The 18,590-nt window shown below is 41.5% G+C and overlaps 1 protein-coding gene, 1 long non-coding RNA gene and 1 pseudogene across 3 annotated transcripts; 2 read left to right on the top strand and 1 right to left on the bottom strand.

Annotated features, from left to right (window-relative positions):
• Window positions 1–2,324: 2,324 nt before the first annotated feature.
• Window positions 2,325–16,194, bottom strand: DSN1 (DSN1 component of MIS12 kinetochore complex). 2 transcript variants are annotated; one of them, XM_019458568.2, is made up of 11 exons: window positions 15,907–16,193; window positions 14,469–14,517; window positions 13,918–14,244; window positions 11,790–11,863; window positions 10,842–10,914; window positions 8,398–8,485; window positions 6,678–6,737; window positions 6,206–6,280; window positions 4,895–5,042; window positions 3,694–3,781; window positions 2,325–3,117 (listed from the first exon to the last, which is right to left on the bottom strand). In XM_019458568.2, the coding sequence occupies exons 2-11, from the start codon at window positions 14,500–14,502 to the stop codon at window positions 3,035–3,037; spliced, it is 1,050 nt and encodes a 349-aa protein (XP_019314113.1). In that variant the 5' UTR covers window positions 14,503–14,517; window positions 15,907–16,193; the 3' UTR covers window positions 2,325–3,034. The 2 variants fall into 2 exon arrangements, with proteins under 2 accessions (XP_019314113.1, XP_019314114.1); XM_019458569.2 differs by lacking the exon at window positions 13,918–14,244 and having other exon boundaries at window positions 15,907–16,194.
• On the top strand, window positions 9,276–9,554 carry LOC128773473 (40S ribosomal protein S27-like; annotated as a pseudogene).
• A 114-nt stretch (window positions 16,195–16,308) lies between the features above and the next one.
• Window positions 16,309–18,448, top strand: LOC109272485 (uncharacterized). Its single transcript, XR_002082488.2, has 2 exons — window positions 16,309–16,500; window positions 18,154–18,448. It is a non-coding gene; the product is annotated as an uncharacterized LOC109272485 (long non-coding RNA).
• Window positions 18,449–18,590: the final 142 nt, after the last annotated feature.

The raw sequence follows: 18,590 nt of genomic DNA, 5'->3' as shown, positions 1-18,590 counted from the left end.
TCCAAAGGTCTAGTTGATTTCTCCATTTGGTATCTCAATTTGAACTACAAGCTTTCCCATTTCATTACTGCTCTTACCCAGTTTTTCAAGCTTTCACCCCTCCAGCATATTGATACCAGTATTCTAAATTTATAGTATTTCATCTTACTTACAGCATCACTGTGATATAGGTTCTATCATTCTCCCAATCTTACAGATAAGAGATTTAATCACTTTTTCTCATCCACAGTAAGTGGCAGTTAGGCTTTGAACACATAGGTCACATGCCTACTAAGTTCCAGATGCTATGAGCAACTCACATGTTTTTGTTTTTTGCTCTATCCCCAGTTCCCAGAACTGTGTCTGGCTCTGTAAATACATGAAAGAATATTTCATGTATTCATGAAAGAATATTTCATGTATTCATGAAAGAAATACAGGGGCTCTGTAAATACATGAAAGAAAAGAGAATGTAGGTCAAAGGAAAGATATCCTTTCACTAATTGGTACTTAGGCCAAGGTTTAAGACTTAAGAATAATGACTGGGTATTTAAATGAAATAGGCTTTATCCTATTAGAAGGATCAGAGAATAAGAAACATTAACAATAAATTAGTTGGTGTTTTACTGGTAATTAATGTGGAGGCATATCTCCACACTACTGTTCACTTCAGCATCTTGGCAAAGAATCCTATTTTCTGCTAAGCCCTTGCTGACGTAAAAGGTTTTTTTTTACTTTCTGTATTTATTTTTTATAATTTACATCCAAGTTACCACATGGTGCAACAATGATTTTAGGAGTAGATTCCTTAAGCCCCTTACCCATTTAGCCCACGCCCCCTCCAGCAACCCTTTTTGTTCTCTATGATTAAGAGTCTCTTATGTTTTGTCCCCCTCCATTTTTGTATTATTTTTGCTTCCCTTCCCTTCTGTTCATGGTTTGTATCTTCAAGTCCTCATATGAGTGGTCATTTGTCTTTCTCTAATTTTGCTTAGCATACCTCTAGTTCCATCTATGTAGTTGCAAATGGCAAGATTTCATTCTTTTTGATTGCTGAGTAATACTTCATGGTATATATATATATATATATATATATATATATATATATATATATATACATACACACACACATCTTCTTTATCCATTCATTCATTGATGGACATTTGGGCTCTTTCCATACTTTGTCTATTGTTGACAGTGCTGCTATAAACATTGGGGTGCATGTGCCCCTTCAAAACAGCGTATCTGTATCCCTTGGATAAATACCTAGTAGTGAAATTGCTGGGTCATAGGGTAGTTCTATTTTTAATTTGTTGAGGAATCTCCATACTGTTTTCCAGAGTGGCTGCACCAGTTTGCATTCCCACCAGCAGTGCAAAAAAGATCCTTTCTCCACATCCTCGCCAACATCTGTCGCTGCCTGAGTTATTAATGTTAGCCATTCTGACAGGTGTGAGGTGGTATCTCATTGTGGTTTTGATTTATGTTTCCCTGATGATGATGTTGAGCATTTTTTCATGTGTTGGTTGGCCATCTGGATGTCTTGAGAAGTGTCTATTCGTGTCTTTTGCCCATTTCTTCACTGGATTGTTTTTTGGGTGCTGAGTTTGTTACGTACTTTATAGATTTTGGATACTAACCCTTTATCTGATATGTCATTTGCAAATATCTTCTCCCACTCCATCAGTTGGCCTTTTAGTTTTGCTCTTTGTTTCCTTCACAGTGCAGAAGCTTTTTATTTTGATGAGGTGCCAATAATTCATTTTTGCTTTGGTTTCCCTTGACTCCAGAGATGTGTTGAGTACGAAGTTGCTGCAGCCAACGTCAAAGAGGTTTTTGCCTGCTTTCTCCTCTAGGATTTTGATGGCTTTCTGTCTTAACATTTAGGTCCTTCATCCATTTTTTTACTTTTGTGTATGCTGTAAGAAAGAGGTCTAGGTTCATTTTTCTGCATGTCGCTGTCCAGTTTTCCCAGTACCATTTACTGAAGAGACTGTCTTTATTCCATTGGGTAGTCTTTCCTGCTTTGTCAAAGATTAGTTGGCCATATGTTTCTGGGACCATTTCTGGGTTCTCTATTCTGTTCCATTGCTCTGAGTGTCTGTTTTTGTGCCATTTTTTAAAAATGTTTATTAATTTTTGCAAGAGAGCATGAGTGGGGAGGGGAAGAGAGAGAGGGAGACACAGAATCCAAAGCAGGCTCCAGGCTCTGAGCTGTCAGCACAGAGCCCAACACAAGGCCTGAACTCACGAACCACGAGATCATAACCTGAGCTGAAGTCAGACACTTAACCGACTGAGCCACCCAGGGTCCCCTTAAGAAAGGTTTTTATACACCCAAAATATACACAAAGACAAAAGAAAGCTTTTAATAATGTGCAACTTTATAATGCAAATTACTAAAAATAGAGAACAATGAAAAATAGTACTTAGCCTCTTTGTGCTATGAATCCAGGATTTAGGATATCAATTCAATATTAAAAGCTAAAGCACACTGTAGATAACAGGACAGAGACTAAGCGGTATTTCCTTCAATTTGGACATCGTGTGAAGTGATACACGTAGCCATGTGATACAAACAATGTTCAAAACTTCACTACCTGAAATCACCTTCAGGGCCATACTAGAAAATCTGTCCCATTCCTTTCCTACCAGAATCCAACTTGACCCCTAAAATGTGTCCCTGGATTTGGTCCTGAATGACTCTGGATTGTTTCAAAACCTAAAAAACACCTTCACAAAATGAAGATTACTGACCATGAAGGATATTTAAAAGAATGGACTACTAGTTCTCAAGGTCATTTCACAATAGAAGTTGCAAGCATTTTGCACATTCTTGGAAAAAGTATCTATGCTACTCTTTCAGATGCATAAGTTCTGTCACATTTAGAAAAAAACTGAAGTACTCTACATTCAGCCAGTTATCCTCAAAGGCAACAGGGCAGCTATCACCAGCTCAGACCACCATGCAATCACCATGTGCTGGGGCATTCTTCCATTTCTCTCCTCTGGAGCACCTTATGGCAGGAAAGCTGCATGAAGTCACTGACAAGATCTAGAGCAATGGTGGGTTCCGCAGTTGAAGCTTGAGCAGTTTTCGAGCTGGTGACGGATCTAACTGCTGTGTGCTTCTCTTCCCTGCAGAGGAAAGACAAAAGTAAATTTCAACTGAATTCAAATAACATTATTGAAAACTTGGTGTATGGACACTATGCCAGACACTGAAGGGCATTACAATGACAAACGAGAGAATCTCTGTCCTCAAGGAGAGAGCAGTCTGGTAGGAAAGCCAGCTGCAACTACAACCATAATACAACACAGTAAGAAAATTAAAGTATATATAGCAAACAATTTTGGGCTGGAGGAGGCCAGGAAAAGCAACAGGGAAGTAATGTCAGTGTCATTTAGTGGATTCTTGGAAGAATGAAGAGGAAAAAAGGCAAATAGATATTAAAAATATTGTATTTACTAAAACAACATGAGGGTTTGTGGGGACTTAATTTTCAGTCTACTATGCTCCTGTGGAATTTACATCGAGAAATTTCCCATCAACTTTGAGTACCCACAGCACAATAATTATTTTGAGGGGAGAAAAAGAAATCATCTGATATAGGCCTTACTCTGAGACCACATGCTTTGAAGGGCAGTTTGTATGTGAAGGGCTATCATACAGAAAATAGTGCAATCTCTAGTCCCCTCAAGACACACACTCACCAAGCTGTACTGACACCTTCTGGAGACACTGGGTACTTTCAGCCATAAAAGCCTGCAGCTGTTTCACTGATCCCTGTAGTTCATCCATCTGCACAGGAAAGACAGATGTGAGCTGTAAGGGTCTGTGGCTTCTGTGACGTTCCTCAAAAATCGCCAGGCAAGCTCCCACTAAGGACCTTTGCCTTTGCTCTTTTTCAACCTGGAATGTTTCTGCCAGACATTTTGTTTGCTCCTCCTGATCCACACTCTGCACTTCTCCATGCTGCCCTATGCCCCGGGGCCACTACTGTGGATAATCTCAAACAGGATCCCATGTCCTCTGACATCTGGGTCAGTTTAGCCAAGAGGAAGCCCATGTGTGAGGGAGACGAATGAAGTCAGGATATTTTTACCCAGGCTCCTGGAAGGGTCATCTTGAGTTAGTTTTGTCTCTTAGCTGCAGGTCATGGCTCTCTTTTCCCTCCCTCCGCCCTTCAGTCCTAGGGATAGTAAGAGCTCAGCTGCCTCTGAGCCCCAGGTTACTTCAACTAACCCTTTGGTTTCCTCAATACCCACATTTTATACATCACTTTTTCAATTACCCTTTATCAAGTGTCATCTGCTTCCTGTTGATACTTGGAGTGATACAATACTATTCTCCCAAATGTCCTCATGGCTTACTTCCTCCTTTCTTTCAAGTCTCTGTTAAAATGGCACCTTAGAAGGACCAGGGGCACCTAAGTGGCTCAGTCGATTGAGCGTCTGGCTCTTGATTTCGGCTCAGATCATGATCTCATAGTTCACAGGATCAAGCCACGTGTCAGGCTCTGCACAGACAGCATGGAGCCTCCTTGGGGTCTTCTCTCTCCACCCCTTCCCCAACTTGTGAACGTGCTCTCTCTCCTCAAAATAAACATTTTTTAAAAAATGGTACCTTAGGGGAATAATCAACAACTGCTCTATACAGCAACCTGCTGCCCTTCCTGTATATTCTCCCCTACTCTGCTTTATTGGCTCTTAACACCATAAATAAATAAATAAACAAACAAATAAATAGATAGATAGATAGATAGATAGATAAATATTGATTGATTGATTGTCTCTCCATGTTTCCCCAAGGTAGAGCTGAATATACTTATTACACATATTCTCCAGGTCTCATTATTTCCAAGGATGACAAGATAGGTAAACCAAATAACCAAATAAACATGAGCCAACTAACCATCAACTCCATATAATCAAAGATTTTGTTCTGGTTCTGCAATATCTTCTGGTAGTCAGGCTTTGTGTGAAGGACTTCACTCTGGGATGACCCAAGATATGTTGCAGGTTCCACTTCAACTTCGGTAACTTTGGTTTCAACTGATTCTCTGAAAATAAAATAGAACAAAAGAGCTTTCAAGGAATTTTATAATCATTTTCTGGGGGAAGATAATGTAAAACGACTTGGGGAAAAAACGATGACCTGGGGATTTCTTTCTGGAAATCAAGGTCTCTAATCTTTTTCCAAAAAAAATGCTGGGTCACTTCAATTATCTACAATAACTGAATATGATGGAGAGTGCATGAAAATTGATCACTCCCACAATTTCCTGACTGCTAGACTCCCATTTCACCTCAATTAACACTTACAATAACCCAATGAGGTAGACACTACTACCACCCCCATTTTCAAGTGAGGAACTTCAGGTTTAGAGATTAAGTCGCTTGCCCACAATCACAGAATGAAGAAACAAGTATTTGAACAGAGACGGTCGGCTTCCAGAAGCATTCCTCTTAACTAACAAGCTAGGCCACATCAAAAGTTTTTATTCTGAAACTGCCATCTTATATATTACCTATCTTCATAAACAGCATATGTAAGGGGTGAATCAAGTAAATGGTAACAATCAATGCCTAGACTGGAGAAGTTTTTCAAACCATGTTTCTCAAAGCACCTCTCTACTAAGAAGACACTTCCACAGTTACATTTTATATTTGGGTTCAGCTGAGTTTCTTTTGGGAAAAAAAAGCTTAAAATCACTGGCTTAAATGACCAACTAAATCAAGTCTAGCACTTTCCCACTTTCTTATGCCTTTAAGACCCAGACAAAGTTCCTCTCTCTTCTGTACACCCTCTTTCATCACCCCTTCCATGTCCTTGCATCTCCATGAAGGACCTGGAGAGCATTCTCTCCCATACCTGCAGCTCAAAGGCCATGTGCAAACTGAAGTCCCCTATTTTTGGCCCAACCCCAGGTGCCCTGGTATAAGGCAGAAATGTACCTGTCTCCCCCCAGGATGTGTAATAGCAGCCACGGGCACAGAAGCAGTTCTGTTCTTTGACCGAAAATAGGGATATTCACTCTTCCTCCCCATCCCTCAACTCTCCATTTATAATCCTAGAGTGCTAATAACACATTTTATAGAGCTTTGATGAGTTGACTGGCCTGTGAGAAAGGATTCATCGTTCAATCTGTGCTAACAGAACTGAAATCAATTCAAATTCCACAAGGTAAAAAGATGGCTTCCTATTTCCAGTCACAGATCTAACCTGGAAATGATGTCTTCAGCCTCCTTCTGGTATCGTTGCAAGAGCTGATCCCAAGACTGACGTTCTAAAGAAAATCTACAGGATCAGGAAAAAAAACATTCAGTTAATTTTTGATTACATTCTGAATCATTCAAGGCCACAGTAAGTACATTAGGTGTCTGCTCTGGTTCTAAAATGTGAAAAAAAAAGGTCATTAAAGGATTAGAAAGCCTGAGTGATTCAGAGGGTATTATTTAATCAAATCAAACCTGAGTTCTTAAAGTCAAATTAACACTTTTATTTCCTAGACTCCATTCTATGAAACTGGCCAAGAGTACAGCCCACAAGATCCCAATATGCAGCTTTCTAAATTCTAGTGTTTACACACCAGTATTGACACTCTGAATGGGGTATTTACTATTCATTTCTCCCAGAACTAGTTATTTTCCACAGATGAATTTAGATAGTCCAATAAAGGATCATTTTCACTTACTTTGTTATGTATTCCTTCATCTCAGCCACTGATGTTTCCAGAGACAAATCTGATGCTTTTCTGGAATACAGATAGGATTATAAGATCAACATAAACCTTTTAAGAGCACTTGCTTTTAATAGGATGTCTTACATAATTTTAATGGCAATACAAGATGTTCAGAATTTATCTTTCAACAAGTATTTATTCTTGGGCTCTCACTTTTGTAGTAGATAAGTTTCCTCAGTGGTCGCTTTATTTTCTGTTTCTCTCATCAATTCCAATTGACCCATAGCCAGATTAACCTTCACTAAAATATTCCTTTTTTTTTCCCTTGTCTAAAACTGTGACCCTCTACTGCATTCCTAATAAAAGTCACAATTCCTTAACCTGGCACTTAAGGCTATGTTCTGGCTCCGATTAGCTTGTTAGCTTTGATTCCAGCTATTGCCTTTCACCTATTCTGCCCATATAATCTCACTCGGCCTCACCCTCAAATATCTGGAGTTTTCCATCTCCAAACTTTTGTTCACATCACTTTTAAATTTTTTTAAATGTTTATTTCTGAGAGACAGACAGAGAGACAAAGGAGATACAGAATCTGAAGCAGGTTTGAGGCTTCAAGCTGTCAGCACAGAGCCTGACATAGGGCTCAAACCCACGAACCGTGAGGTCATGACCTGAGCCGAAGTAGCACACTTAACAGACTGATCCACCCAGGTGCCCCTTTGCATATTATTTTTCAGTCTATTCTTTTTACGTCATCTTTTAAGGCCCAACAATACTTTTGTATATGACCTTCTTGTCTTCACACTTAAAATTAAGCTGTCGGTGGACAGAGATTGTATTTTACTCATACCAATGGCTTAGCTCAGTTGGGTGATTAATCCTGATGTAAAGCAGGCACTGAAAATGCCAAAATCCTCCAGATGTACTTGGTACTCTACCTGGCAAGACAAATTAGTTGTGCCACCTTTCATGTTTCTCTACCAAAGTCTGTGACACACAGCTTCTATCACTTCTGGCCTGGATGCAGCAGCCAGTGGCTTAAATACACCGCATTTTTAGAGATACTATGCCGAGCCAACAGATTTTTCATTTCCTGAATAGTAATGTTAATTCTAAGGATCTGTGTGTGAGAAAGTAGATCTTTGTGAAGTCAAAATTAAAAAGTTTCTGATGTAGGCCCAAGTGACAAGATTTGCTGCAGGGCAGGAGGTAGAGAGTTGGACCTTGCCCCTACAGAGGAACTACCAGTTTGGGGCTGGAATTTTCAAAATTCTCCTGATAGTCTTGCTTGCCAACACCTAAAGAACATAGTTTACCACCAACTTGCATAGCTAGCAAAGATCTGAACAATGTTTTCCCCCTCATCGTTCCATGGCTGGTTCCTTCTCACTACCCAGGTCTTATAGATCTCAGTCCAAAGGTCAATTCATTACAGGTCTTCTCTAAACACTAGCTAAAGTTGCCCACCCCCCTCAAACCACTATCATAGTTACTGACTTCTTAGATTATCACTACCTGAAATCTTTATTTTCTATGTATTCATCTGATTGTCTCTATTAAAATCCATAAGAAGAGAGAACTTGCTTGACTTACGTATCACTTTATCTCCAGCATCTAGAAGAGCCTGGTGTGTATAAGATGCTGGATAAATGTTTGAGTGAATGAACAAACTAATTATAATGGAAAGTCTTCATTTAATTATCATTTAGGACAGAAGGGGAACTGCACACACCCTTTTGAATCTTCAAAACATTTCTGTAAAGTTCCATTACTTTCCAGGCTCTCTGCAAAATGTTTCAATTCCTCAGAAAGGGAAGATGCTAGAAGAGAAATAAAGTACATATTGTAAAATAAAAAGAATATGAATTTTCACAGCAAGCTGCTGACAATGACATAACATACTTAAGGTGGTCTTAGTTCTAGGATCCCCTATTACATTCTGGCCTTCTCACCCATTCAAAGTAGTAGTATAAATGTGCAGAAAGATTTTATCTTTTTTCTTTGGGCCAGTATAGATAAAATGGAAAACAATTCCTCTTTATGACATGTATGATAGTTTTTCTTTTAATACTTCACTGGTGAAAAAGCATTTAAAAGGTATACATGCACTGACATTACATTCTTTCCAAGATTTCAAAAGCCTGCACTGAAAAGAAGAACATATTACAGAAGTCAGGCAACAGGCAAGAGCTTAATGAAAAATGTTAAAGGAGAATAAAGAATTACAGGCATAAGGGAAAGACTTGTCTCTGCTTAGCTTTGGAAGCCTTGGAAGCTCATAGATTTCTAGGTCTTTTAAGTAGGTAACACTGAATTTTTCTGACCCTGGATAATTGTGTAGTTATACTATAAATAGCTACTTCCTAGAAAGTTAAAAATGGATTCCTGAGAGAGAATATTTGTAACATATATCACACATGAACAGCTAATTTCCTTAATGTATACAGTTCCTACAAATCACTATAAAAAAGCCAACATCCCAATTTTCAAAAATGAACAAAGGAGCCTTTCTGGCAGTGATGACCTCCCCACGAGAACATCCTGTCATGAAGGGCCTCCCAGAAGGGGAAGCACAAGAAGCACCTGGTGCAGAACCCCAACTCCTACTTCATGGATGTGAAGTGCCCATGATGCTACAAAATCACCATCATCTTTAGCCATGCACAAACATGAGTTTTTGTGTGCTCCACTGTCCTTTGCCAGCCTACAGGAGGAAGCGAGGCTTACAGAAGGATGCTCCTTCACACAGAAGCAGCACTAAAAGCAACCTGAATCAAGATGAGTGGGAAATGATCCCAATCAATACATTTTGGATTAAAAAAAAAAAACAACAAAGGATACAAACAATACACCGAAAATGAAGTACAAATGGCTCTAAAAAAAAATGAAAAAATGCTTATCTTCTTTGAAAGAGAAAGGACCACAGATTAAGACTAGAAAACACTTTGTATCACCTACCAAATAGTAAAAATCTGAATTGTTTAATAAAACTATTGTGAGTGTATGGGGCGCCTGGGTGGCTCAGTCGGTTGAGTGTCCAACTTCAGCTCAGGTCATGATCTCGCAGTTTGTGGGTTCAAGCCCCGCATCAGGCTCTGTGCTCAGAGCCTGGAGCCTGCTTTAGATTCTGTGTCTCCCTCTCTCACTGCCCCTCCCCTGCTCATGCTCTGTCTCTCAAAAATGAACATTAAGGGGCGCCTGGGTGGCTCAGTCGGTTAGGCGTCCGACTTTGGCTCAGGTCACGATCTCGCGGTATGTGAGTTCGAGCCCCGCGTCGGGCTCTGTGCTGACTGCTCAGAGCCTGGAGCCTGTTTCAGATTCTGTGTCTCCCTCTCTCTCTGACCCTCCCCCGTTCATGCTCTGTCTCTCTCTGTCTCAAAAATAATAAATAAACGTTAAAAAAAAAAAATTAAAAAAAAAAAGAACATTAAAAAAATTAAAAAACAAACAAAACTATTGTGAGTATGAAAAAAATAGGTACTTGCATATATTACTGGTAGGAGAATTGGTAAAACATTTCTAGAAGACAGTCTGGTATTCCTAACATTTCATTTGACCTATGTAATTCCAATTCTAGAAATTTATCTTATTTTTACTTGCATATGTACCTGAAGGCTTGTGTAAGAAGATGTTCATTAACCCATTCATTGTAATAGCAAAAGACTGGAAACCCTAAAAGCCCATCAGTAAAGAACTGGCTAAATCATATATGGTACGTTTATAAAATGAAATATTGTATGGCTACTAAACTGTCAAGATAGTTCTATGTGTGCAATACCGAATGATGTGCAAGACAAACTGTTAGGTTAAAAAAAAAAAAGACAAGATAAAGAAGAGTACGGAGAGCATTATTCACTTGATATTAATGTAAAAATGTTGGAAATCCAGCAAGATCTCTGCGATGATACATAAGAAGCTGGTGGTTATAGTGGCCTCTGTACAGAGGAGGTGGCCTGGTTTGGGTGGGAGGCAAGCTTATTTTTCACTTTTATACCTTCTGAATGTCATAAGCATATACTCTTATTTTTTAAACACAATTCTAAAATATAAAGGGAGGGCTGGTTTTGTGACCCAGCAGCTCCTATAAATGGGGATCCTGAAAGTGGGGCTTCGACTGACCTTAATAGGAGGTAAAGCCCAAGGCCAAAGCTTGCTCATTTATTCTTAGCAACTTACCTTTGGCTCTAAAACTTTCAAGACTGAAGCCCTCAGTGTCCTTTAGGAAAGGTTCAAGTTTCTGAACTGAGAACTAAATAAAGAAAAGCATTTTCAAAAAAAAAAAAAAAAAAAAGCATTTTCAGTACAACAACAAAGATTTTTCAGACCAGTCCTGAGTTCATGTAATTTCATGTTTAATCAATGTGAAAGTAAACATGATTTAGTTTTTATACCTAACATTTTTCATACAAATAAGTAGATCAGGAAAAATCTCTTTGTTGTTCAGACTATACGATTTTCGGTTCAGAGAAACATGGCCATTTAATTAACACAAATGATGCTCTTATCTAAACTGATGTAATTACCAGTTAGCCATATAATTCCCACTCACTATGTAGTCAGACCTCAAATGTCTGCTTTAACTTAGATACTGACCTCCACGCACTTTAAATTCCCATCATTTGCTGTCAATGGGCAAAATATACTAGATTGAGGAAATCTGACTGTTAGCTGCTCAGTTAGCAGCAGCAGCACCAGTGGGACTGGTAGAGAGCCTAGTCCAGAGAGAAATCAGCTGCTGCTTTGATTAAATCTGGCTTTTAAATTAATACAACTAGAGAGAAACGTCTTTTAATCTTTATTTTGAGAGAGAGAAAGAGCGTGTGTGTGCACAATAGCCAAGGGGAAGGACAGAGAGTGGGGGAGACATGGAATCGGAAGCAGGCTCCAGTCTCTGAGCTGTCAGCACAGAGCCCGATGTGGGGCTTGAAGCCACAAACCGAACTGCGAGACCATGACCTGAGTCAAAGTCTGACACTTAACCAACTGAGACACCCAGGTGCCCCGAAACACCTTTTAATCTTAATTGATGGCATCACACACACAGTATTGATCTCTCTTTGGGGCCATCACAGCAACAGTTGAAAAAAAAAAAAAGAAAGTATTTCCCAGTCCTAAGAATCTCACCTGGAAACTGGAAAGCAGGAGAGCGCCAAGCCGTTTGCTTTCTGCTAAGTTGGCACTGATAGATCTGCTGAGCTCTAACATAAAAATCACACTTTAAGGAGCTGGATACTAACACAGTTAGCAAAGTTAAAAAAAACAAAAAACCAAAAAAACCAAAAAACCACTTTCCTCCTTCTTGAATGCAGCTCAACTCCAGGCATTCTAACTTTAACTTCAAAAAGTTATTAAGAACTTTTTACAGATTACATTAAAATCTTGTCTGTTAAACAACATAGATGAAAAATAACTTAAAAAATAACTTAATTTTTTTGATGTTTTATAGTCATCACTTAAAGAAAGTAAATGAGAACATCTGAGCATTTTTATGACAGATACAGTGTGCCTTTTTTTTTTTAAGTAGGCCCCATGCCTAATGTGGGGCCTGAGTTCAGGACGTGGAGATCCTGAGATCAAGAGTCGCATCCTCTACAACTGAGCCAGCCAGGCACCCCTGCAATGTGCTTTAAATACGGTCTTGTAAATTATGAGCTCCATTTTACAGAAGGGAACACTGAAGCTCAGAGGGCAGATTACTTGTTTGAGACCAGAGATTGGTGAAGCCAGAATTCAATCCCAAGTCTGTCACCAAAAAAGTGTAGTTTCCCACTAATAGCCATGCTGCCTCTCTATATTGACCTAATAATAACATCAATAATTTGTTGAACACTTATTATATAAAAGGCACTTCATTAAATGCTATGCACACTTCATTAAAACTGAAGGCAAGTATCTTATCAATTCCATTTTATAAAAGACACTGAGGCACAAAGGCCAGGTGATGGGTAACTTGCCCAAGGTCACATGGTGAGTCAGCCTGAATTAGATCGGCATTTTACATTAATTACGCCACTAAATCCTCAAACAACTACAAGAGATAGACACTTTTTTTTAAAATTATGTCCAAAAACATCAATTATTATACAGCAAAGGAAGTGTGCTCTGAGTATTTGAGATACGTTTACTTTTGTCCTCCAGCTACAGCTGGCTTCAAGTGTTTTTATTTCTTATCTCCTGATTATTTCTCATTGCTGTAAGTGGAAAAAACAGGATACCTTCTGCCTATAACCAGAGAAACCTGGCAAGTGGGCAGGAATAACCAATCTTTTACATCGTGGATTTTCCGTTATACAGAATTTTAGGTCCACATGCTCCGGAACAGAGACGGAGGTAGGGGTGACCTTAGTTAAGGAACTGCTGCTGTTGTCTTGGCACACCTGTGGGGTCAAGTGCATGAATACAAGTGTGGCGGCAATTTTCTGATAAGCTAAATGGCTATTTTTACCCAGATTTCCTTCTAGACATCAGGTCATCTGGAAGTGAGCTAATATCTTTAAAATAATCACAATAGCTTAACATTTGAGCTATTTACTTACTATATGGCCAAGTACTGTGTCATATGTATCAATTCATTTAATTCTCACACAACCGTGTGAAATAGATATTATTTCATCCCATTTACTGATTGGGACCATAAGGCAAAGGAGATTAAGTAATCTACTCAAGGTTACACAACTAGTAAGTTCTTCGAAATGTGCTGGACTTTCCACATTAAATATTGTATTTCAATGCTTACTGAGATACAATTATTGTTGTAAACTCACACAAATCACATTTAAATATGGCATATCTAAAAACTTAGTTTTCACCGAGATATTTTACATGCATCTTCCCTCTGAAAGATTTTCAGTTATAAAGCTTAAAATCTGGTAGCAACCCACTCACCTTCTGTTTCACTTTAGGAAATGAGACAGAAAGCCATACAAAGAAATCTTTAATGCCTCTCCTAGCAGAGGTGAGTGTTGAACAACTGTAAATTAGAATTTCTGTTCATGGTAGAGATTACAATGGACAGCTACTAATATAAATAGCAGTCATACTGAACACTTACTGGGTGTTTGACATTAGTGTTTATGATCTTAGAATATCCCCCATATAGAAGAGGAAACAGGTTGAGAGAGGTGACATGATTTGCTCAGTCACATAACTAGTAAGTAGCAAAGTCAGGTAATCCCACTACTTTCTTTCTGCCATAACTCACTACCTCTTATCTGAGCTGGAACTCCACTGCCTTAGGTACATAGCATCCCACCTGTGATGCCCTGATGAAAGGGAGGCAGTGACTTCCGCCGGTTCATTTCCTTCATACTTGCTCGCCTCCAAGATTGACTCTTATCTTGATGATTGGGAGATTGTTCTTGAGGGGACAAATGAAGGGACCTGGACTGAAGTCCTTCCTGGTGGCTGAGATCACAACTTCCTCCCACTTTAGGGCTAGAGCCAAGGTAAATTCTTTCCTTTGAAACGCCTTGAGTTATCTCCAGGGAGGCAGGTGATTTATTACACACTTCCACAGGGATGGTATCCGATTCCAGTCGATGATCATGAGTCTTAGATGTCACCGGTTCTTCTTCTAGCACTTGTTATGAAAAAGTCAAAATACAAAATCAAACCCACCACAACTATGCATCTGAGCAAAAAGGTGGACAAAGAAAATGTATGCCCCAGATCATAGAAACAGTGAGGAAGCATCTCTGCAAACATGTAAATACGATTCTAGATGCACCAGGGAGCCAGGGAAATGTTTATCTATAGCTTAGAAACCGGAACCCAAAGCAAGAGCAATTTTACTACAATACTCACCTTCCATGGTCTCTGATCTAAATACTGAGGTCATTCTGGATGAAGCACCCTGAAAATAGGAAAACAAAGCGATCTGTTCTCCACATTTCAGCCCGAGTCTCAATGAGGCTTTAGTACCCCAGAAGAGACCTTGTATTGTTCAGCCTTTCTGAACTGCTTGCTCATCTCTGCCCCATGAAATTCTACCTATATGACAAGGCCCAGTTTCACCTCCCCCACCTCCTCCAGAGACTACCAGTGGGTTCGTCACCTCCTGTACTGACTTTCTACAGAATTCATCATTAAAAATACTTATGTCTCCCTTAACACATACCCTCCTTTATTACCAATTATTTTTTAAATAGTCCCTAATATTCTAGATGGCATTATGATCTGCATGGTGTTCCAAACTAGAAAAATCACATCACCCTTTACTTCTTATATTTAATCTCCAGATGCAAAGTCCTGTCCGTCCTACCTCCAACAGTCTCTGGAAAGCTTTTCTCCACTGCCAGTTCCACTCTCAGAACTTCCACCATCTCCCTTTCCCTCCCCAGAATAATCTTACAGCCTCTCCACTAGTCCTCAAACATCTAGCACTGCTCCTCTCCAATCCATTCTTCGGACAGCAGCAGAGTCTTCCAGCATCTTCAATACCTTTCATAAACTAGCCCTAACTTACCCATCCTGCTCCCTCCTGCCACTCCCAGCCCCTGCACCACTTTTGAATCTTTACACACACTGCCTGTAAAACTTATTCAACCTTTCTAATCTAGCTCAAATGTGAAACTTTCCAACCACTTCTCTTTGGCAAAGTTGGTTGCTCCACCCCCTAGTTTTCCTCCCCAGCCAGGATATATCTGTATTCCCAGCGGCTGTCACAGACAACTAACTGGAAGGCAAGGAAGGACATGGCTGAGGCATCTCTGCATCTTCCGCGATTACCCCTCCCTTCCAGCAGAAATCTGTATGGGGGGAGGGGGAGACTCTAAGTAAAGAGATATATAAAGAGAGGAACAGCTGGGAAAGGTAACAGAACGTGTGAGTAGGTCAAGGATCTACATCCCCACAGTTAGGGCTGTATCACAGATTCAAGCCTGGATAATAACAGCAACAAATGTCATTTGTTAAGCTGCTTGTTAAGCGCTAATTCTATGCCACGATCTGCGTATGTTCAAAAGCGTTTTATTTGCATCATTAGCTCATTATACCGATTAACTCTTTCCACGGCTCGGTAAATACTGTCATTAATTCCTCCTTGCAGATAAGGGAGGTGAGGTTTAGAAGGGCAAAAGCCTGGCCCACTGGAGACAGCCATGGGGGGATGGGCAGGGGTGGAATTCGAACCCAGGCCTGTGACCCACCCTGAGCCCTCAAACACCTTTCTGCAGTCTAGACCCCCGGCTCTGAAAATAGGCCCCGAGCGAGAGGCGCGGCCGACCCTTCGGAATCTTCTTACCAGGAGGAGGCCGCAGTGCCCCAGGTCCCCAAAGTCTGGGGGCGGCGACCGGTCTGGGCTGGGCGGAGACGTCCGACGCCAAGGAAGCTGGTGAGGGTGTGAGCCGGCGGGTCTGGTGGAAAGGTCTGCGACTTCCTGACCTCGGGAAGACGCCAGTCTAGCCCGCAGCCTCCGCCCCTGAGATACAAGCCCGCAAATCACTCTCCGCCGCCACAGGTCGCCCTTCGAGCCTCTGCGCCACTGCGGCCGTCTACGGAGCAGTCCGCGAGCCGCGCCACCACCCGCGCCTCCGCTTCCGAAAAGTCCCGCCAATCAAGGGCGCATGCGTAGTTGGCAGCCTCTCGCGTCCGTGCACGCGTGCGCAGAACGCCGGCCTCCTTGGAAGCGCATGCGTAGACTAGTATTCAAGCCTCGGCCTTCTGCCCGCTTCTGTCGAGTCCTTACTGGTCCAAATCGGGCAGCGTAACCCATTTCCCCAGCTACGCCACGCCCGGGGAGGAGTCCCCATCTACGTACTGGACGCCACCTCATCTTGTCGTTTGTGTCTGACACGCCCAGAGCGCATTGAAGTTGGGGAGGCCGAGGCCCAGAGAGGTACTTGCTTGCCAAAGGAATACAGTGGGCCACAGGGCATCTGATGCCCTGCCCCGGTTAGGCCATGGTCCCCGCCCTCTCTTTGCATTGTTAGTTACAAAAACGCGGGCCTTGTCTCTCCCAGGACGAAATGGACCTCTGTACTCAAGTTTGTTTCATTCTATCCTACTCCTACTCTAGCACTTTTTCTTTCTGTGGTCCCTTCAATACTTGGCAAAGTTCAAGAATTCTCCTTTGTAGCCTTATTGCAGGCCACCCCCTCCCCAAACTGCTTACAGCTCCTCTGCCTACCCCTATTGCTTCTTCCCTCTGCTCCTTTGCTCAAGCCGTTCCCTCTGGGTAGCGCATTCCAGGTTTATCTTGCAAAATTCTCCAATTTTAAGCCAAAATTGGGAATTAATCCCTCTCAGATTCTTCTTTGAGACTCCAGGCTGAAAATTATATGCTCCCAGAAGCCCAACCGTGCCTATTCCACTATCCCTTGCTGGCATGGGAGCGAGCCCCCAGAGAGCAGGCTGCTTCTTCAGCACCTAGCATGAGGCCATGGAAATGTCCCCTTGCGTATGCGGTCCTTTCAGATCTGAAACCAAATGTTGAATTATTAGAAGCCCATAAAGTCTGAAAGACGAATTGGGGAGGAACAGCTGGAATATGACTGTGGTCATCCTTCCATAGCAGCTACGGTCCTTGGAAGAGTTTTCTGATAGGAGGTAGAAATCTCCCTTCCTGTAATTTTCCACCCTGTGGTTCCAACCTGCTGGTTCTAATGGCCATCTGAAAACAGATTTGCTCTTGGTCCCCTGAATATCACACTCTGGGGGCTCAGTGGTACCCAGTTCCTTCTATGTCTGCCCACCTCTATCAAGTCCTTGTTTGTCAGTGTCCCAAGAACAGAACACTGTTCCCAGCCAGGACTGGTCATCCTGAGGCACAGTGAGAATACTGCTTCACGGATTCCAGACCCAGTACATCCTCTGTGCTTTCTCTGCTTTCAATTCTCCCATGGTTTCCGACTGTCCACACGATGTGTACATTCCTTCCCTCATAAGGCACTGCATGATCTGACTCTCCTTTTTCATCACTCCTCACTCCAGTGACAACCTTTGGTTCCCCTGTTGTGCTCTGTTCTCTGCTAGGCTTCGGTACATGCAGTGCCTCCCCTGGAGCCACCTCCCATCAGCGTCCTGCCTATAATATACCACTATCCCCTTCATTTACTCACCATCTCAACCTCAGGTGCTAGTTCATATATCCTTTCTGTGAGACCTTCCAATTCCTCTTGGCTCCCTGAACACCCTGGGTTCCCCCTACCATTGACATTTGCTTTCCTGTCTTCCAGGCCCATCCACTGCATTCTCAATGCCTAGCACAGGCCTGGCTGTTGTTAGCCTCTCCCCGCCCCCCCCCCACCCCCCCGGCCTCCTGCCACACCCCTAGAAAAAAATAGAGGGACAGAGATGTAGATTTTTCATATGATAGCCAGTTTCCAAGATGGTCCCCACTGAGCTCTGATTCCTGCTGTTCATGCTCTGTGTGTTCTTCTCCCACACTGAGTAGGGCTGACCTGTATAACCAAGAAGATACTGCAGAAATGACTGTGATTTTCAAAGTTTAGTCAAAAAGCATTGTGACTTCTACCCTGTGTTCTCATAGATTACCTGCTCTAGGGTAAGCCAGCTGCCATGTTGTGAGGATACTCAAGCAGCCCTATGGAAAGGTCTATGTGGGGAAAAACGCCAACAATGACTTGCCAGGCACAGGAGTGAGCCACCTTACAAATGGATCTTCTAGTCCAAGTCAAGCCTCCACATGACTGCAGCCTGATTGACCCTTGACAGCAACCTCTTGAGACGCTGAATCAGAACTACCCAGCTCTCAAATTCCGGATTCACAGCACCTGTGATCCAATAAATGTTTTTGGGCCAATTACACTATAATAGATAACTGACCCATGTCTAATGTGTCCTCTTTATTTTTTCTATGATAAATGTTTTAAAGTTTTTTGTAGAAAATAATATTTTTTGAACACTCTGCATGTTTTTCAGCGGTCATATCACACATTCTAGGAGGCTCTGAGATGTAAGGAGTCA

Source organism: Panthera pardus, unplaced genomic scaffold (assembly GCF_024362965.1).
Source record: "Panthera pardus isolate Hobbes unplaced genomic scaffold, ASM2436296v1 HiC_scaffold_25, whole genome shotgun sequence".
Taxonomy (NCBI): Eukaryota; Metazoa; Chordata; class Mammalia; order Carnivora; family Felidae; genus Panthera; species Panthera pardus.
This window is presented reverse-complemented; position numbering and strand designations above follow the sequence as displayed.

Coding starts and splice junctions, on each gene's coding strand:
- DSN1 (XM_019458568.2), bottom strand. CDS start 14,502: ATGACCTCAGTATTTAGATCAGAGACCATGGAAG. Junction 11,864..13,917: donor CTTTCATCAGGGCATCACAG/GTGGGATGCTAT, acceptor TTTTTATGTTAG/AGCTCAGCAGATCTATCAGT. Junction 10,915..11,789: donor TCCTGCTTTCCAGTTTCCAG/GTGAGATTCTTA, acceptor TTCTTTATTTAG/TTCTCAGTTCAGAAACTTGA.